Raw genomic sequence first — 22,225 nt, forward strand, 5'->3', positions numbered from 1 at the left:
TAACACATATAGTGCTCCAGTGTTAAAATTTAATCCTTAAGGCAGCTGTTCTGGTGTCACTTATTAATTAATTGGGCTTGAAAAGAATGACTGAAGTTTATGTTAAATTTCTATTTCAGCTTTTATCTACATTGAAATCAATATATATTCGTCTTTATGATCACTCATGAAGACGTCATGACTGTTAGAGGTTACAAATTTGTTGCTTATGTGTGGTACATTAAGAATAACCCTATTTAAAAAGCTTAGATGGGAACACTGTGTGCTGTTTGTTGAAATTTTGAGGTGAGAAGCACATGACCTAATGGTAGCTTGCCTCTATCCCAGTGTTTGCACTACCTATCTAGTAGGTACAAATGCTGATCTGCATTGGTGCACAATAATGGGAATATGGCACCTAGTGGTGTGTTTGACCCCTTGTTTATTCCCTTGCTGCATTTATGCAGACATAATACTTTCATACCTAAATTCTCCTCTTGTTTTTCTATCAAACTACCATTGACCTCACTACCAGGATGGAACAGAGTAAAATAAGTACAGGAAAGATTTTTCCTTGGAGAATCCAGTCTTAATACAAAGGTTCTAGGAGCTTTGTATTAGAAGTGCTCTGAGCATGTTAGAAAGGTATTTCTCTTCATCCCAGCTGACTAAAGATTATAAGCAATGTTCAAAGGGAAGTGTACATGTGTAAGGGATGTGATATGGTCAAATGCAATATGAGACAACACATGACTGTAATGAATTTACAGTGGGCTGGCAGTACTCTATCTTTCTTTAATGTGAAATGCTGCAATAAAGAAAAAATGAATAATGTTACAGTTGTATAGATGATATTATTTTTTTTTCAGTGGAGGAATCAGAACTTGGTAACATTTTAGCGCGAAAATCTAAGAAACCTTAGAACATTTTCTTGCTTCTTGTACATGTAGTTATATTGTAGTTATATCTTTCATTTCTTTGGTTTACTTATTTATTTTGATTTAAAATTATACTGTTCATGCTGATGAATTCAGATGAGGTTGACCTGGAGCGTGCTCAAGCTGGAGCTTGTATGCTCCTAATCCAAGGTCTCCTTCATGAATATCTTCCCTGCCTGCAGCCTGGCTGCAGCCTGTTCTGTCCTGCGCAGGCACTGGTCTGTGAGCAGATGCTTCATAGTTTTCGGTCAGTTCATCGTTATTTATGATATAATCCGTGTCCTCATTCTTCAGCTGATCCTGTATGTTTCAGATAAGAAAGAATACCAATGAAAGGAACATTGAAGAGGATTTTTATTAAAGTTTAATTTAAGAACAGGCTAGGTGTAATTCCTTTCACTTAATTTCCTTATTTGCTTATTTTTTCAATTACTAACTTATGATCTTCAAGAAATAGATGCCTCCCGTGCTCAGCTCTTGGACAGTGTTGGGAAGTGTAATTGATTACTCAGATCTCCAGGATAATTTCAGTGCTTAAATATCACTGATGTTAGTGGGATGGAGCAGCCAATGCTTTCTTTCAGCATCTGACTGAATTATTTAAAACATCACTCATGTTTTGAAGTGGAGTATGTGTAGCCATTCTTGACAATGCAACATGGCATTGTCTGGACCCCTCCCTACAACTGGAGAAATCCCTATAATCAATCACTATAAAAGTAATAGGTTTTAGGAAAAGCGCTGTGCCAAAGTGTTTCACTGAGTGCAGTGACTTTTGGTTAAACATTAAATACTGTTAGCTAAGCTAGATACTTACACCGTATGCTCTGGGGCTGGTCAGAAGTCTGGCAACAGGATTACACCATTCAGGTAACGTCGTTGTGAGAGGTGGACCGGCATGTGTCAAAATAGGCTTTAGGTATCTGTGAAGTTTGTTAAAGAAAATGTCCTGTATGGATTTGATACTGAGATGCTTCTATAGGAAACTTCATTGTAAAGAATAAGGGCAATCACCTAACTGGGTGGAAAAAAAGAAAATAGCATTTATTTACTCATCCGTTACTGCATTGATTTTTACCTCTCACCAGTCTTGATGATGTGATGCTCAAAATCTGTCCTGCAGCATAGAATGGCTGAAGTGAATGTCATGGGATACGTAAATGGTGAAGGAATTAATGCAATATGCACTAGATTATCCTGTTTACTGTTCTCATCAACTGTTTGCAGTAAGAATGCAATCTTTTATGCAGTTATAACAGGAAATACTTTAAGATACAATTGTATCATCTGTTTAAGTAAAAAACAGCGTCAGTTTCTGAAACACATACCCAGTTTTCTATAAGATCAGTACATTTATTCAACTGACAAAGAATATTGCGCAAAATCTCATGTTTCTTGAGGAGTGTACATATGTTATTCTTTGTAATACTCTATTTTCAGCATTAAATACATTTTTTTTACAGTTTTACAACATTTGACATATCTGTTTTATGTCAGTGCTTCTTTACATAAAAGCATGCAAATATATAAAGAGCATGCTTTATGTTATTGTATGAAAAACATAAATATCTTTTTCATCCAAAAGATATTTACTGAGATGGAAGTACAACCTGCTCACCTTAAGCAAATACATCATCTTTGTATCTGCCTATAGCAGCTGACATATCTTTTCTACTATTTTAACTTGCCAAGTAATTTTTGGTGTTCTTTGTTAAGTAGGTCTGTCAGATGTTTTCTGTAAGCAAGGGAAATTTTTCATTAATTGTTGTCCCTCTGTCTTCTACTCCTGTTCTAGCTTTCAGCCTTTCCCTCCTTTAGGAGGAAAGTAGATATAAAATTTGAATGACGACGTGAGCTCTGTAGAAATATTCTAGAAATACTCAGTGAGTAGCAGTGTGAATATCTTAGACATAGTCCTTCCAGTATCACCTCTTCTTTCATTACTGTCTGGCACCACTGTCCTATCCACTCTGTATCAGCTGTCTACTGAAGAAACTTGAGTCATGTGAAATACCCTCAAAATCTCAGTTATGCATAGAAAGGCAAGATAAAGTGCTTGGCTGTCCTCTATACTACAGCCATCGTAGTTCTGTGGAATCTTTTATTTCTATATGTATTTTCTTCTGTGGAATTTTAAAAAATTCAGTTGCGTCTATCAGAAGATCATATAACTCCTTCATCCAAATATGCATTCGTAAACTATGTTAGTGGGAAAGATGAATATTGAATCCACCACCACCACCAAAAAAAAAAAAAAGGTAAATCTGATCAAAACAATCCAGTGGGATCAATCACAGTGGCAGTATGATGGGATCAAATTGTGAAGGAATGTTTACATCCTGTTTCTGTAGGAGTAGTGAGGAAAAAAAACAAAAAACAAACCTTCCTGATCCAATTTCCTTCAGAAATCTTGAAGGAAGAAACTTCCCAAGTGCTAAGTAGCTAAAGCTATTTTTAAAATGTAGTGTATGGAAGTTATTAATTATAGTTGTTTTGTTTTCAGCACTTCAGAAAACAAAAAATGAATCTGATTAGAAAAGACAAATCTGCAAATAAGTGCCTAATTCTAGACTTTTCATCTTTGGAAATATTGGTGGTGTTAGTACTAACAACTTGGAATTGTTTGAACTGAGTTCTCAGACCCAGCATGAAAAAGACAGGCTTTTAATGAAAGCTTCATGTGATTATACTAAGTCCTTCTGCTCTGTTCTTTAATTTGTTCCATAGCAAGTAGTGAAAGATGAACATTTCTTTGCGTTTCCTCTTTAAAGTGATGATCTCTTAGCGAGGCATCATGTCTAAGCAGTCTTACAACTTCGTAGCAAATGATGTAGCCCTCAGTCAAACTTGTCCTGTTTTATCTCCTGTGCTTTGTACAGACAGCATGTGTGCTTGCATGAAGCTCAGCACCAATCCGGATGGGATTAGGGGATGCATACTGAAACAGGTGTGTGCTGCCAGGCCAACAGTAATCTTCAGTGTGGGGAATTCTACCTTAACCCCTTTCCCAACCCCCAGTCTTTTGAGCCTCCAATACCTTTAGGGTTAACTTTCAAGTATTCGGTTACTATGCATGAAATTGATGAAGACTTCATTTTGGGCTGTGATAGATCTAAATCCCTTTCCTTTTCACATCTGTTGTACATTGTCCATGCTTTTGCTTTCCAGTCTCTTGAGATGCTGTTCAAAGTGAAGTCATTTTTCTCTGTCTTGTTATGATGCTTATGATTCTGTAATAAATTATTTACCTCTTGTTTCTTACTAGTTAACTAGTAATTAATTATTCAGTCCAGTGAAACAGCTTAACTTGCTGGGCCTATCTGTCATGTTTTAATGATCTGTGCTGTAAATGTTTTCTCTATAAAGAAACTGTGCCAACAATAGTATTACAGATGTAATCACGTTGTTCATTGCAGCATGAAGGGGGAATTTTAAGCCATGTGTGATGCTGGCATTTCAAAAGAACATCAGACGTGGGTCTATAGCATTTTAAAGCTGGCAAAAGATCTTATCACACACCGGTTGCTTTGGTTGTGTTTCCTGGGAGAAAGTTTAAATACAGTAATAGAATAAGATTGATTTTGCACTAAGGCTGCTTAAAAAGTTGGGAAAAAAACACCAAAGGGTATAACTCTTAGCAGAACTAGCTGCCTAACCTAATCTATGCCTTCCTAATACAGAACTGGGGAAAGACAGCAGAAAGATGTATCAGACAACCTACTCTTAGACTTTCATTGCAGCTCTCTATGGGCAGAACAGGCGTGGCTCCGATAATCTACTGTGTTTAAAAGCATTATTATTTTTGGAAAAGTGGTGTGGCAATTTTGAAGTTGGGAAGTGAGTTTGATATGCCTGTGCATGTACAGTATGGTCCATCTTATAATCAGTATGCAACACTGGCATGTTAGTGTGCTCATGTAATCAAATACTAATTTTTCCATTGAGTCCTCACGTGTCCAGGCTTCTACTCTCACAAATCTGTACCCTTGGGTGCCCTTGTTGTTCCTTGAACATCCCTTTGGCCTGACAGTTCCAGTCTGTGGTCCCCACTGGCTGGGCGCAGTTCCTCTACCTTCCCCGCTGTCACCAAACTCAGCATCTAAGTCAGTGTTTGCTCACTCTCTGGTTCTGCTTCTGGTTTTTGGAGTTCAAATCGTATGACTGCTTCTTGCTCAAAAATAAGCAGACAAGGCTTTTGCAGAGAAGATAGCAAGACTGAACTTTGAGTCTCATCTGCAGATGTGTCTGGCCAACGTAGCCTGAAGTGAACCTCAGGCAGCTGGTTTGCTGGGGCTGACAAGGCTGAGCAAGTGAAGCAGGGGCTGTTGAAGGATTCAGCATGCTCAAAAGCTACAAGACCTTCAGAGAGTTCCTTATGAAATAGAAGAAATTTTTGTAGAAAGCACATACATAGCAAACATTTCAAAGCTGCATAATGTGATATTCACACTGAACTTTCAGATCTCGAAGGTGGAGTTTGAGGTTCTTCCACTAAGAATAGAGAGTTTAGAGATGATCTCTTGGTGACTGTTTGGTAGCAACACTTGGAATTACTTGACTTTTACTCAGCACCTCTTCCCACACCCCAGCATAAAAAAACAAAAGAAAACAAAAAGAAATTCTATATATGCCTGAAACAACTGTTAAGGAAAATTTCCAAATTTCCATTTGTACATCAAATGTTTCACAAAATTGTAGGTAATATGGATGAAATCTTCAAGTAAGAGTTGATGAGAAATGCTCATGTCAGTAGCCATATATTGAGAATTTCTGTTATGCAGAAAATTCTGGGAGTTGAAAACAATTTCTGCTTATTTCCTGAATGAAGAAATCAGAGTCTCAATTTTTCTTTCAAACAGTAAGCTGAAATGACTGTTCTTAAAATGTCATCATGTGATAAAATTTGGGGAATACTGGTCAAACCACTGTTTCTAACTTAATGAGATGAGGCTGTTCAAAGAGAAAAATATCATGGCTGAAATGTTGTGACTGTTTTGACTCAAAGACTTAAAGGAAATGCATTCTTCTTCTGTGCAAAGAGCATGACCCAGTCTAACTGTGATGGCTTTGCTGAAGCCATCTGTATGCTTTACTCGAGCTTTTGAGAGAAAACATTTATAGTTTGAAAAAGGGGGGGGAACAAATCCCACGAGCAGAAGTGGCCACGGGTAATATAAATCCATATGGCAGCTCAGCTTCAGCTCTATGAAGTACTGCATTTGGCTCAGAAGGTATTTTTTGCCTTTTGCCTCCTCACATAATGATGGCTCTGTAACTCAATGTAATCCCACTCTTCCCTAAGGAGGCAAATACACTACAATATTGACTATTAAAAAGCCCTAAAGTGCAGGAGTTCTTCTAGTAAAAATTACGTGAAGTCTTTTTTTTTTTTTTTTAGAGACTATTTTCCTAAAGCACTTAAGTTGTGTCAAAAGTACACATTTTTTACAAGTGTGCCCTTAAATATTCCATTGCTAGGTGTTACATTTCTGCTGTTGGCATGAGTCCCTAGAGGTAAATATCGCTCCTCCCAGAATCTTTTCATTGTGCAGTTTTTAAGATTTCTTTAGTACTGCAGCTTTTAAAGTTACCCTGTCGTGAATACTTAACTTGGAGTTTGTACATTAGTTATGTCATGAGTTTATTATTTCTTTTTTATTTATGAAGAAATACATAGAATATGTTAAGGGAAATATCATCTCTACTTATTCAGTGTTTTCTCTAATAAGGACAGATTTTATTTTGCTCCGTAGAGTTTTAGAAGGAGCTTAACATTAGCTATGTGATAGCATAAAGAACAAATGTTTCCATTTATTTTTTTTAATGTTTGCATAGGAGCAAGCAAACCATGAAACTTTGATTATCTGGCTAAGTTCTGCACGTGGCTAGCTGCTACTAACAGCTGACTGAGATTACTTGGTTACTTTATACATCAGCTTGTGTGCATGACTGAGCTGGTGAGGCACGGAGACATCTCTAGGTTTTAAATGCATACACAGCAGATTAAGTTTAAGAGGGGTCTTTCCTCCTGGCTCTTATAGAAGAGGATGATCTTTCCTTCTGTACAAAGGAATTTTCTTCAAGGAGTGGGATCATATAAAATTCAGTCATTAGAGAACAAGTATATTTTTGAAAAGACCACAAGATCTAAGATGATTTAAATTGTAGAGATAACCTAATTGCATTGTGCAGAAAGATGAAGGGAGTGACTGCATCTGTTCTAAGTGATATTTTAATTTAGAGTCAATATTAGTGAATTCTATCTGGCTCTTTGTGACTTTCTTTATGATTTTATGGAGTGGATTAAAAAAATGATCCACCACTGTTGTCATCAGAAGTATGAAACAACTGAGGATAACTTGAATCGTACTGCAGATCAGCAAAGCCAAATTACTGAGTCTCTTTAATGATTACTAGATTCAGTCACATCTGAGGGCAGGCAGGGTGGATGAAAATCAGGGGTAATGAAACTAGTTTAATGCATCCTCGCAGGAAAATCTGTATGACAGCAAGGTTTCCAAGCCAGATATAAGTTCAGAGCCAAAGAACAAACTCTGGCTTTTTTTCGGAATATGACTAAAAATTTGAAGCTGGCAACTTTGAAACTAAGAGGCCCTGTAGAGATGTGTGCAAAATGGAGGGAGTTGATAGAATTAATCTTAGTTGAGTCTTTTTACAAATAAGTAGCTGCTGACAGATAAGTGGCTTGTTATCAGGTATGCACTGCATCTGGTGTATTTGCAGACCATGGGTTTCTAGTTCTGAGCTCAATGAAAAGAAGAAAATCGAGACATCTTACTCAAGTTATTTGGAGCCTATTATTTCCCAAATTTAATATCTCCATGCAAAGGGAAAAATCTGAGATGTAAATGGAAAGTTGCTTAGATAATTGATGAGTGGATAATGCAGCTACTCTTGAGAAGGATAGCACATCAGAAAGGGTAGAAGAATGCTTATATAATACTCAAATGGAATACGTGAACAGATGTGAATATCAAGGAAATTAGCTCTGGTTGGAAAGCTCTGGTAGATGCAGAACATGTGAGGCAACTATAGAGAAGAAACAACCTCCCTTTCAACAGCTGTATAATGTGAAAACAACCATCTGTCTAACAACAGCCACCACTGTCATCAAAACACAACCGAATAATCATATATATATCTACATTTGAAAATGCCCCAGTGGGGATGAATGGAGCTGGTTATGTATAAGTAAAGTTACGATGTGGAATACTGATGAAAAACCATGAAACCATGATAATATACAATGAAGAGAGAAGACTGTGGTATACTTATGACATCAGCCATATAATTAATTATAAAAAAGCATATAATAAAGAGAGAGCTTTCAATGAGATGCTGTATAGGACAATGCAAAGGAGAGATTTTCTATTAATGGATAATGCTTGAAAGCTTTCTAAGAGTTGCATACAATAGTAAATGTGTCAAAGAAAAAAACATCAGTAAGAGGAGATCCTTCCGGCTATATTGCAGGAAAAGAAAGAAAAATATGAGTATTACTGGTATGGATGTGATTTTTCAGGGAAAAGTGCATACTTCAGAACTGGCATAATTCATGTGATCTATCTTCCCACCATCAGACAATTTATAACAGGGCATGCAGAACAAAGCTAATCTAGCAGTCTTTCATCAATAAAGAAACACAGGCAAATCCCAGGGCAGTCTCATCCTGCAGTGTCTGAGTTAATTGGAATTGAAACTAAGGATGAGTTTCTTTCCCTTTGACTGTGGGAGAGTCTTAACTAGATTAGACCTAGCTAATAATTAGTTATCTAAAGTTTGATGTAATGAATCTGTCTCCAGTACATAAAAAACAGAGCTCCTCAGGCAAAATATCAGAAAGCAAACACAACATTCTCCATATCAGGGAAATTAAGATGAAAAAAGGTAAAACAAAAGATAAATTTATATGAAATAAATTTGATGTTAAAGTCAACAATGGAAATAAAGGCTTTAAAATCATTAAACTTGTGAAAATGTAAATGATAATGATATTTCTTCATAGGAGGTATTTAATCTCAGAAAATAAAGAAAAAGGAAAAAAAAAGTCATGCCATATTTGAAGGTGTAGAAAATCTCACAGGACCCTTGAAAACTTTATTTGTTGTTTGAGTATAGTACCTGTGCTGGTAATGGTGATCTTCACTGAAGAGAGGAAAATTGCTTGTGGGATACCTTTTAGCTTGGTTCAAAACTGGAGATGGCATTGGCCATGAGTAAGCAAAACTGTTGCGTTAGAGAGGAGGAACAGTGCTGTGACCTGGCTGTGCATAGAACCTTAACTCCTTAAAAGGACTGATGCCATCTGCCTCAGATGAGTTCACTTTCAAGCTCTTCAAATGAAGCACATTTGTTGCATAAGATGCTTCAGCTCTGGTTTTGGCAGAGGGAATATGTGCAGAAGAGCAAGGAAGTTAGCAGGGATTTGTGCTCTTTGCACGGAAGATGGTGTTTCAGGAGGATGTCCTTGGCTTCACTGCCTGCTTGAGAATGAATCCAAAAAACAGATGTGAGAAAATGAGAACTGGCAGTGTTTGTGCACGTTGCTAATACTGGTGGCCCACAAACCTAGTCATTTCTAAGATGCAGAGACTAAACCTAAAGGTTAAGCACAGTGAAGTATAAACTGGTTTTGTTCTAACGTAGAACTTCAGTCACATCTTAGAGAAAAGACTGAAACCAAATACAGCGAAAGCTACAGAGATTCTAGCAACTTCTCATAAAGAAATTATATCAGGTATGATGATCTCACATCTACTAATGCTGTTATTGGGATTAGCACTGAATGTCTGGCTCCTGCTATTAGAGTAGAGAGTTGAGAGACCAGGAGGGAGTTGGAAGCGGAAATGGCTAGGAAGAAGGTAACATGAGCAATACTTTCCAAACATTATGGGTATAATTCAGCTCAAAGTAAAATACTACAATGGAAGCAAGGCATGACAGCTAGAACTTCATAAGCAGTAGCTGGAATAATATTCTCACTTACAGTCCTCTCATGACACGGACTGAGTACTGAAGCCAGTGCATCAAAGCTACGTCCAAATAGGGAGGGAACTCTTTGGTGCTTTTTCCAGGAAACTGGATATTTTATCCTAATACATATTTTATCCTAATACATATCCTAATACATAGCTTGTTACTGATCTCCACACAGACACTGAGTCATTGACCATCACTCTCTGGATTTGATCCTGCAGTCAGTCCACTCATAAAATCTGTATCTATCCAATTTGAGAAGGGTGTTGTGTGGTACTGTGTCAAAGGTCTCACTGAAGTTTGGATAGATGACATCAGTGGCTCATCCCTTATCCATGTGATGCAGTTACACCATCATTGAAGGCCACCTAGGTTGGTTGAGCAGGATTTGCCCTTGGTGAAGCTATGCTGGTTCTCATGCATCACCTCCCTGTCTTCCATGTAGTGTAGCTTCCAGAAGAGTCTGTGCCTTGATCAATCCTGGCACAGAGATGAGACTGACAGGTTGGCAGTACAAGCTACTCTGTGATCAGAGATGTATGTATCCCTAATGAATATAAAAGCTGAGTACCCAGACAATCATTTTTGGGTGAAGTTTGTGGCAAAGATGACAGTAATAAAATTACATAGCATGTAGTCATAAAATATTATTGCTTATTTGTACACTTGTGTAAAAACAATACTCTTTCCAGATAAGGGAGTAGATTCAAATCCCATGTAACAAAATTGGAGTGCATTCTATCACTGTTTTTGGAATAATGTTCTACTTACTCATGTAACTTATTGTGCTTATAGCCAGTTAGGTAATGAATAAGAGAGCTGCTGGTAGTGTCAAAAAAGAAAAAGTCTTTTAATCTTGCTGAGCTGCTGAGAGCAGGATAGCCTCTGTAAAGCCTTGTTAATAGAAAGCTTGTTTAGATTAATACATCCTCTGAGAATCTCTAGTCCTGTGAGCAGATTAGCCCGAAGATTATGTCTGCAGATTCTCTTGCAGCTTTTTCTGATGTGTGACCTGCGTTATGTGCACAATTAGCTAGCTGGATGAAGTTGAAAGTCTCTAATGGTTTTGAGGGCTCGGTGTCTGAAGAAGGGAAGACATTGCACACGAAAAGGTTCCACTGTTCCACTGTAATCCAAAGAAGGCAGCTACTGGCAAGCCAGATCTTCACTTTTGAAAAAGATATTTTGATATTTTTTGAAAGACCATTTAGACAATACTTTCAATGTAATGTTCATGAAGATATATGGGAATTTCAGAGTGAATAACAATTGAGGGTAATGAATGATGACAGAGAGCCTAGCAAAAGAAAGATTTTTATAGAACAAGAATAATTGCAGCTTTAATAATGCAAGGAGAAATAAATGTGAGGTATTTATCCTAATATTACAGTTTAAAAATTTAAATTGGTTGAATGAAGTATTTTGCTTAGGAATAATAGCAGACTAGAATAACAGAACAGAGGATCCACATTAAGAGATTAAACTGCCTTTAGATCAGTGGAGAAATTTATGGAACATAGGAACAAAGCTAATAACTGGTATTATATTTCCAGTTGGGATAGCTGTTCTCATTCTTCCTATTACCTGCCAAGTCTGGAGTGGAATGGCAAAACTCTTGGTCAAATCTATCTTACTACGAAAAACTTTCCTGGGAGGCTATGAATACTATACAGAACAGTATGGGAACAGTGTGCTGTGGTAGGAGAGCTTTGAGATGCACAGTTAGAAATGTAACTGGATTAATGTGAGAAACAGGATTACTTTTGCTTGATTGAAGCTTTGGAAGGAATATTATTTTGTAAATGTAGGTATTCCAGATTAGAAACTGCTCTGAGAATATACAACCGTCTACTGTTTCACTACATTTTTAAGGGTGTGTGAGGACTTAATGAAATGAAAAGGTACTTACTTTCAGGTAAAAAATGATGAAAAGTTTTACAGCAGGTATTCAACTTGCAGCAACTGTTTTCTGGAGAAATCACAGACTGTGTGATAAAGGGATTTATGATCTGTTACTGTAACGCACTTAGAGCTTTGCAAGCTGAGACAACAGGGTGCTAGACCTTAGGCGTCCTGCTCTACAGCCTACAAAGTCTACTTGGAGGATCTTTTAAATTTTATCTGTTGCTGGAGCATCAGCACAACAGTACACGGATCTGCTCCAGTATGAGGAAATCTGTGTCCTTGTGACGCTGTGTTTGACTAAAGCATAAAATGTTTTTGTAATCCTTTTTGTGGGATAACTTTGATGTGTTACTAGAGATGCAGATATTAGACAGCAGTTTCAGAGAGGTTAAACCAGTTTCTTAAGGCTTGCCTACCTCACGTCTCACGTAATTTAACATCTTTCTCCTTTGTTTATTGATGCAATGTATTGCACATGTACCAGTGCTGGTACTGACACAAATGCAAACAGTAGTAGAGATGGGGAAAAGTACAGTGTAGTATGAATGAGCATGAGGTTTTCTTGTTCTTGGTGTTCCATTACAGACTGAGAGGTTAGCTTCTGGGATTTCAGTCCTGAGTCTCTTGTGAAACAAAAGCCAGCTATGCAGTGCACAAACAAGTGTAGCAGTTCTATGAATGTGATTTGTTTCACTGAGATCACTGCTTTTCTTTTCTCTCTCTGACAGAATCCTTGCACTGAATTCCTAACCAGATATGAGATTTGTCTCATTAATTAATAATCCAGAGTGAAAATCACCTCTATCAGGAGGATGACCATCTTTAATAGCTTTGTAAAATCCAAGATAGTAACTTAAAAACAAAACAAAACAAACAAACAAAAAACCCCAACCAAACAAAGAAAAAAAGTAGGCAAGAATTGATGTGAGTTTGGAAACCTAAAACATACTTGTGAGCCCATTGGATATCTTAGCAATAGTAGTCATATTTTAAGTACTTAATGAAATTTACACAACATCGCAGTATAGAAATTGTTGATTTAGCTGACATTTATGAAGTGTCTGAGAAGACACAGAGTTAGCAGTGCTCTACCAGGAAGTGAGTTGGCTGAAAGGTCACATTCTTCTAGGAAAAAAATGAAAAAAAAAACCCAAAGCAATAAGGCTCAAATGAATGCATTTCTCCTGCAATTTGTTACTGCTTTGCACTAGACATTGTCTAAACTTTGAAGACATGATTTTGAACTGGTCTACATTTATCTTCCCCATGCTTACTGTGGAATCTGGGGTCTAAGTACAAAAGAGGCCTAATATTGCGAATAGGTTTTTAAAAATATTAAAACAAAAGGACCTCCCCAGGCATAGTGAATCATAATTTGAAATCACCTGACATAATTTTTTAAAGTAAGATCTTAGATTCTGATATTTGGTACTAGAAACTTCTCTTATGTCTATAAATGTAGTCCTTAGAGATGGACAATAGAGCATGTATTCAGAACCTTTCTATCTGCAACTTTCAAGACAGTTATTTAACTGTAATAGAGTGATAATAACATCACTTTAACCTACTCATAAGACTGTAGAGAGTTGTATATATTGAAAATAGAACTTGTCAGACAAATCTAATTTTATCCTTGGAAGAAATTACAAGTTTGATAAAAGTGTCCTGCATTTAATAAGCTGTGTAAGACATTTGGAATGGCATTAGGATTGAAATTAGCTCTTTACAATATCAATAAGACGTGAATTAAATTGATTAAGAACTGGCTGGTTGATAGACTAGAAACAGTAATTGCCAGTGGAGAACTGCTGTGGAATGATGACTGTTTCCACGCAGATTTTAGATCAATCAGTAGAAAATTTGATAATCAGTAACTTTATTGCTGTTGGTGATAAGTGTTGAGGGTGATGTAAGATCTCTTTCATTCTGAAAAAAAATCTGAAATCCCTTTCATTCTGCCTCAGAAATATTAAAACTAAATGCAAAGTTAAAGTAAGCCAGTGGCATAATGAACTCTTTAGGTACCACTATGCGAAAAAATAACTGACACTGAAAATTTTCAGTAAATTCACAGAGGATGATGAGCTAAATCTGTGCTAAAAGATAAAATGAAAAAAAAAAAGTGATGTTTTAGCAGCAACTAGCCAGTGAAAAACATTCCTAAGGGAAGTAATAAACTCTCAGTTGCTGACATTTTTAGTGATCAGAAATGGATACATCCCTGGAATGTGCTTGTATGTGTTTCTGGGATCAATACAGAATAGGACTTGAGTCTGTGATATTCAGAAGGTCAGAGTGGATAATTTAGAGACCCCTTGTGCTAAAATTTGTTCTTTTTAGATTTAATTATTTCACACCTGAGAAGTACTTTGACACAGGGAAGATCACAAACTGCTCTCAGTTTTCTCTGAAAAAATAGCTGTCTTGAATATTCAAGAAATATTTAATCTTTAACTTAAGCACTTTTTTTAAGGTATTTTATTCATCTCTTATGTACCTTGTTGTCCCAGATTACATCTGTGTAACTTTAATTGCTAATCTCTGCCTTTCTAGTTACTTAGCTCTGCTTCACTTAGCTTGGTAACATTCTGTGCAAGCATGCCCTCTAAGCTCCTTCTTGTTCTTTACCAGTAGAATAAATATTTCATTATCTTTGCGTGTGAACCTGTAGTTACTGAATGAGTTTGACAAATCTGTATTGTCTTTATACTCAGTTATAATCATTAGCTTGGAGTCTGTCAACAACAGAGTGCAGAAGTCACAAATAATTTGTCATCTTGAGGACTTTGTATGTGAGGTACTTATATGTAAATATGATGCTAAACAATATAAAAATTTTTAATTTATTGCAGTATCTATAATACTACCTCTGTACATGGCCCTGTATCACCCTGGATAGATAGCTTGGACCAGTGCCTCTCCATGCTGCAGCTTTCTTTATTCCTGTGCTACCCATACTCAGAATTCTGAGAGCAAGCAGATGGGATATCTGGATCTAGCAAAGCGGGGGAAAGAAGCTGTGTTGGGGCAAGGTATTTCTAGTGCCTCTGCCCATGGCGGTTCATCTCCTAGGGACAGATGTTAATCTTCTGGGCAGTTGGTGAGATGCAAGAGAGAGACGTGACATACAGTTTCCAGAAGCAGGACCAGCTCCCTATCCAGAAGGCTAAACAGTATGACAGTATTTAGTAGGCACTTGATGACTTGTCAGTATCAGTATCATGAAAGACCTAAATGTGATTGCCTCCTTTTAGTTTTACTTCAGCCAAAGGAACATCTAAGAAGAAAATCTCCCTTTATCTGTCCCTCTTGGATGATTGGCATTGCTGTGATCCAGACAAAGGCTTATGACAACTTTACTACAGATACTTTTTTGCCCATGTTGCTAATTGTTTTCTTCTGGATTACCATTAGTGCAGCTCCCTTGGCTATTTCTAAATCTCCATAGTCGGGAGGCAATAGATATTTCTTTCTCTATGCAAGCTATTAATTTCTGTATCTAAGTGTGACAGGAAATTATTCTGGATTCTGTCATAGCAGTTCTTGATCATTGCACATCCAGGGAAGCTCTTTCTGTTCAGGAAACAATTCTTGGGAGGTGACAAGTTAATGTTTATAATATAAATACCTTAGATTTCCCAGATAGAAATGTTTCTGGTTTCAGATGCCTAATGCTTCAAAAAAAAAGGCAGTATTTTCCAAGTTCATTTTTATTCAGAAAGTTTTTTTCCTGTTGAAAATAGTTGTGAAAGAAAATACTTGACCAGCACAGTTAGGGCCCAACCATATAGACAAATACAGCTTTGTCTGACCTAGGATAGCTGTCAAGGACAGAAGAATGTAAATATTTTGTGGTAAGAGATAGCAATGTTAATCTGTCCACAGTACTAAGGAAAGTCTTTGAATACTGAAGGAAAAGAGTAATCAAGGACATTAAGTTATATGGAAAACTGGATAAAATGCAGTGTGTTTTAACAAAAGCAGATTGCGTCAGGCTAGACCAGAATCTTTTTTTGATAAGGTAAATGATTTGCTAGGCAAGGTCAAAGTAACACATCAGATATATGTAGGTATAAGTAAAACATGTGAGGTACAATGCCTCATGGGGAAGATATTTAAGAGAGAGACAAAAGGGAAGAGAACACATTACAAGATAGAAAAGAAATTGATTTCCCCTGTAGTCAGCTTGGGTAATCTTACAAAAGGCATCCAAGAATAGAGAGAGGTTATGTGAGGTGTGCCTTGGGCCCTACTCCTGCAATCGAACCTTTAAATGTAAGTGGGGCTGATGCATGAAGCAGTGTTCACAAGTGGATTTTATAAACAGCTGCAAATTAAGATGGTGTCAGCAGTAGAGAAGATGATTAGATTATTTTAGCAAAAAGGAAATCTTGAAGGCAACAATAGTAGAAAGGGAAGAAATTTAATAGTATCACATACGATCAAGCACCCAGTGACTATTAAAAAGAGAACACATTGCAAAACATTCTTTCTTAATACATTTTCCTCCTGAGCTGGCAATTACATAGCCAGTAACATCACCGTGCAAGGGAAGGAAAGCTGCTTAGTAGCTGGACTGCGAAAGCATCGTGGCTCTGAGCATCTGTAAACAGATGCAGTTTTCTCATGAATTGCTTAGATAATTTACTTAAGCATGAGGAGATTTATTACTCCTCAGTAAGAGCTTTTCGGTATATTTTTTATAATTCCTAGGTTTGGCTGTAAGAAAGTACCACTTGAATAACATTGACTTAGGTTTGTCTCCTTTCAGTATCTAAAGGGAGCTACAGGATAGAAGGGGGCAGACTCTTCAGCAGGGTCTGTGATGGCAGGACAAGGGGAAATGGTTTCCAACTTAAAGAGAAGAGATTTAGGTTGGATATGAGGAAAAAGTCTTTTACAGAGAGGGTGGTGAGGCACTGACACAAGTTGCCTTGAGAGGTGGTCATTGCCCCATCCCTGGAGACTTTCAAGGCCAGGCTGGACCAAGCTCTAAGCAACCTGGTCTAGCTGTGGATGTCCATGTTCATTGCAGGGGAGTTAGACTAGATGACCTTTAAAGGTCCCTTCTAACTCTGAGTATTCTATGATTCTAATCCAGCAAATTATTGACTAAGTTAAGATTCCCATGTTCTGAATTCAGAAGGTGGTATATTTCTGTAGTCTGCTCTGTTTCTGAGAATTTAATTCTGAAGCAGGGAGAGTTGCATTAATAAAGTGTCTTTAAAATATCTTCAAAAAGAGGTACCATTTGAAATGCAGAGGCTTTTGTCTCTCTAGTTCAAAGTCTGGATAAATAGACAGATTTTTCAAAAGACTTTGACAGTTCTTACTGGATGTTTTTTTTCTATAATATTAATTATTTTTAATTCACACTGTGCAAGTCCAACAAATGAGATTTTAAAGGGACTATGTTTTAAGACCTTGATATCAGTTACCTCTTTTTTTGAGGCTGAAAGAGTCTTGAAACTGAGAGAAATGAAGGACAGAAGAAATTTAGAAACTATTTGAATCTATTGGAGGCAGTTACTGGAATAATATGACCCTGTGATTATCAGTCACCTGATGATGTTTTGGTGTCCTGTGACAAACAGTTTAGTGAACTCATGTGGTTTCCAAGGCATCCAGCAGGTCTGACACGTGAAAAAGAATATTTGGTCTGGCTTTTATATGGTCCACAAGGTAGTGAGGTGTGTTGGAAGGTATATGATATATGAAATTAAAAGGTCCACATTCTTCCTAGTTTTTTTACTGACTACATTTGTAATATTTGATGGGCCACTTAGCTTTCCATATCTCCATACCTCTTCCAGTCTGCTCCTCACCCCTCTTTTTTTTTTTTTTTTTTTTAATCTTTAAGATTAGAGGTAAAGACAAACTCTTTGAAATCTATAGGTAAAAATGCATTGGCAGTTCCTAGTGTTCCTATCCTTTCTGGCAGGTATTTGCAGAGGAGTTCCAGAACTGAACAAGAGGACAAACTGAGACACACAGCCTAATTTGTCTGTTCTGCATCAGAGCATGGCAAAGTAGTGGTGTGTACTGCAACAGCACAGGGCTGTCCCTTGCTGTGCTTGTGAATATCATTTACTGCATACATAATCACAAGTTACATTCTCTCCTTGGATAATTCCCTCCTTGATTTTGTTATTTCTAGTCATTCCTTTTGTAACGTCAGGCTGATTTGTCATTTACAGTAAAGTGCACTTACAGTGCGAGCAAGGTGCCTGGGAAGTGCATGCTTCCCCTCCTGTCACTCTGGGACAGTCAGTGAGGTGTTCTGTGAGCCTTGTCAGGTGAGCTGACCCAAAGGAGTTAGCTACTACCTCCCAAAGAAAAGGCAACAGCACATTATCTTTTATGGCTGCAGTAATGTCAGAATGGATGAGTTGTGCTCCTATGTTTAAGGATGAGGCAGAACTTCTGAACAGCAGACACTTGATATCCTATATGTAAAGTAGTTTTGTTTAGCTGTGTCTCAGCAACATTGTCAGAGAAATTAAGACAGCTAATTCATGGTCTTTAGTCATGCACTGCTGTGCTGTATCATCTTCAGGTTCTTCAGCATCAAAAATCCCCAGAAAATACGTTGAGGTTTCACTGAGGCTCCAGGTGGCAGGTGCAACTCTCAGGGAGTGTTTCTGGCCCTCTGTATGAAGCCATTCTTTTTTTGCTCTCTGTGGCATGATATTTACCTGCATTTTAATTTTTAGTTAAGGTGTAGCAGTAGGACCCTGCTTGCATTTATGTGTAAGAAACCATGAGGACTAATGTGGATGGAAGATTCAAATACACAGTACTAGTAATAATATAATTTTGATATTCTTTTTTGTAGTACAGTGCTAGCTAAAAGCATCCCACTCATAGTAGGTAGTATGTTGCAACTGAAATCATATGTGTTAAGAAACATATGCTCAAATTAAAATTTATTTCAAGGAAATTAAATATCCACACAATGGTGGAAAATAACCTCTCTTGTGTTCATTACAAGTGCTGGTAAGCTTTACTTCATGGCACTTCTCTGGCAGTAGGAAAGCAGCTAAATTATTAGAATACATCATTTCTATTTTGAACACTTTCAATAACCAAAGGACAGTTGTTTTCAGATAGACTTGTGATTCACTTTCCTCTCTCTTGTTATCTGGCTGTCTGCTGGGCAAGCTAGATGTGAGAGAAGAGGCTCACCAGTTTTAGTCATGGATATATATGCTTGCTAACTCCTGATGTCTGGTTGGATGATGAGGAGGTGGTGAAAGCCCTGCAATAGGAAGACAGTCTGAACAAGAACTTCCATGCACTGACAGAAGCATTTTGCAAGAACATTACCCAGTTTGTTTCATAGTGCACTCTGAATGAAGAAGGGACACTGACAATAGTAATTTTCTAACTTCTGAGGCAGTAGCACTGCAGCTTTGAAAGAAGGGTGAGGTGTTTTGCTATGCTGTTGACGTTAGTGGGATCCTGCTAAGAAATTGCATGCTAAATGCAATGAGTGTTCATTTGCATGGTCTGCCCACCCTTATTTTTCTTGTCTGCTAGAACTCTCTCTTCTTTTTCCCCCTTCCTCAGACTTTATCTGATTGAGATCATTTTCATGGGTTTGCTTCACTTTATCATTCATCTTCCTCTGCACTGAGTCTTGCTTCTGCCACTGCTGAACCATCCTAACTCACATGGTCAACCCATTACATTTTCAAGAAGCATGCTCTTTGTTTTGCCTTACATTACAGAGAGTTTCCTTAGAAAAGTACTGGTGATTTAAACTCTAAATAGGTAAAATTACCTAAAATATTTTCTTACAGCTTGCTACTGCTAGGCCAGTCACCCATTTCCTTCACACTTCCTCCAGAACCAAGTACTATCCCTAAATGCCCAGATAAGGCACAATGATTATTAATTATCCAATACCTCAGACTATTCTCCTGTCAGATATCTGGTAGTTTCATTCTGTATCTCCCTCTGTCCATACAGTAATGTCTGGCAGATTGTTGTCCTCTGCACTGTAGAGGAGTCTGTTTGGTTTTGATGTGTTGTTGAACACACTGTAGTCCCTAGTTTGTTACTGAGTGTTCTGAGAAGCAGTGTAGAAATAATAAATATACAAAGCATAGTTTTGCACTTATATTGTGTAGGTTTTCCAACAAAGTATTCATACACACTTAGTTATACCCACATTCCCATCCATTTTACTCTCTACCCCCAAATTTTACAGCTACAATGATTATTTTAAAAAATAGTTCCTATATATATGATTTTACTTTGTTCAGTTAAAGCCCAAAATTGAACTAAGGAATTAAAAACTACAACAAAACCCCTGAAAAACCAAACTCATAAGAAATAAGATACCGTTATTGCTTTTCTTTTTGTCTTCCAAATGGCTCTTACTCAGTATCCTTTTATCCAGCACAGGAAAGATTTCTTCAAAATGAGTTTCCCTTTAACTTTTGGGTATGAATGCACTGATTTTTCTTCTGCCACTGAATATTATCAGACCTTGAAACTGGTTGCAATGAATTACAGAATGCTACTGTCAATCACAGCTGCTGATCTGAGTTTTACTGGGACTGAAATTGTCAATTCCTAGCAGTTATTATGTTGTTCAGTGAAATATAGTCGATGCCATTGGCAGTCTCCTGCAGAGGCATATAGGTGTATGGTCTTTAGTTTATTGTAGTAAAAATCTGTGCATTCATTATCCTCTTTTAGAGGAATTGGTGGTAAATGAGCTATTAGAAAAGGTGGATGGCACTATTATGCAGAATGGCATTCTTATTATTATGTATTTGTAAAGCTAAGTCCTCCAAGGGTTTTTCTTTTAAATGGAGTAAACTTCTTCCTTCTCTGTAGCAAGCACAACAAAATGTCATGTAGTCTCCGCAGCCTTTCAAAACTTTCTTGATGTCGGTAAATAAATTTCATTAAAGGATTAATTATCTTTGCTTATAAATATGGAACATTGCAAAAAAAATCACTGAAATCACAGGAACAGTCTCAGGTTTTGATTGTAGGACTTGACATAATTATATTAGAAAAAAAATGTTGCAACAACTGTAAAAAGTTCAGTTTGTTTCACACACTTCTGGAGTTCTGTTGCCACTTTTATTGCCACTTTAATGAAGACATAACTTGTTGATGTGCATTTGAATACACAAAATCCCCCTTAAGCTATTCATGCATGTGTGCAGATGAATGTATGCACACCAGGAGCCAATGAAAAACACAGATGTTAACTCTGAAAAAGTGATCTGTTTTTAAAGTTTATTCTGTTTGTGGTATTAAATTTTGGTATCTCTCCAAAGAGCAACTAGACTGCTCAGAATTTTTGCCATTTTTTGCTACTTTATTTATTGGCTCATGGCATATTTACGTTCAGAGCTGTACTACTGAAACTTAAATCAAGCAATTCACTCATAAATTGGGTTAGTTAAGTGCTCAGTGAACTACAGGTGTCCACTCAAAGATTTGCACCCCTTTCAATCAGTTTTAAAATATCACTGTTGAACCAGTATGACTTCAAATAGGCATTGGATGCAAGTTCCCCAACTTGTCTAATTGGGTAATGCTGAGAGCAGGGGAAGAGATTTTTTTTATAATGCTGACAGACCTGTAGTCACAAAAAGCAAGCTGCTGGCTAAAAAGAATTAGCAAGTTTGTGCAACACAGTCCTCTAACGATGGATTGCTTCCCTTTTTTATATCCTGTCTTGCCAGCACAGTTGGACAGAGGGTTCTGTTCTCAGATTCTGCCAGGGCTCAAAATGTCTCTGAGAACACAAGTACCTCATTTTGGTTATCAGTTGTAAGTATGGTGGTTATTATAAGAGATGTTAGGATTTACATGTACTGATGATACAGTTTGGTTATTATAGGTCAGAGGATTCAGGATTTACATGTACTGATGATACAGTTTGGTTATTATAGGTCAGAGGATTCAGTTCTGTAGCCCTTGCTGGTATTCCATTTTCTCATTGCCCTTTGGAACTTTCTTATTTGTTTAGGCACGTGTGCAGGAGTTAAAATGTGGGCTACTGAGGTACTGCAGGGTCCCTTTTACAACAGTTTCTGGTTATTTGGGGGTACTTTGGTATTGTAACGCTCAGTGTTGTACCACCTAACTCCAAGATCCCCAAGTGCCTGCTGCAGTCATGAGCTTTGGGCTCTGCAATAACCAGACTTAGGCATAAGGTACTCCAGGGTCCAGATGGGTGAAAAGCCATGGAAACTGCAGATGAATTAAATGCTGAGGTAGACTGGGGAGCATAAGTGCCTCCCTTTGTTCAGGTCTCTGCTCTATCAGGTACTCCTAGTAGCAGATCTCTGTCCCTGCTTCGGGCCTTGAACTGGAATATGGTGTTAATTAGGTGATAATATTGCCCCCTCCCCATAGCTCTGAGCAACTCCTGGCCC

General features: G+C 37.4%; 1 protein-coding gene across 1 annotated transcript in view; it reads right to left on the reverse strand.

Moving 5' to 3' along the window:
- Positions 1 to 940: 940 nt before the first annotated feature.
- Positions 941 to 22,225, reverse strand: part of SLC9A9 (solute carrier family 9 member A9) — a 174,994-nt gene continuing 153,709 nt past the window's right edge. The window contains exons 15-16 of the mRNA XM_065748030.1: positions 1,735 to 1,840; positions 941 to 1,217 (exon numbers count right to left, since the gene is read on the reverse strand). Of these exons, the coding sequence (XP_065604102.1) occupies positions 996 to 1,217; positions 1,735 to 1,840 (328 nt within the window). The 3' untranslated portion in view covers positions 941 to 995. The remainder of the gene's footprint in view (positions 1,218 to 1,734; positions 1,841 to 22,225) is intronic.

This window comes from Cyrtonyx montezumae, unplaced genomic scaffold (genome assembly GCF_038088225.1).
Source record: "Cyrtonyx montezumae isolate F1298 unplaced genomic scaffold, pur_monq_1.0 scaffold_5, whole genome shotgun sequence".
Classification (NCBI taxonomy): Eukaryota; Metazoa; Chordata; class Aves; order Galliformes; family Odontophoridae; genus Cyrtonyx; species Cyrtonyx montezumae.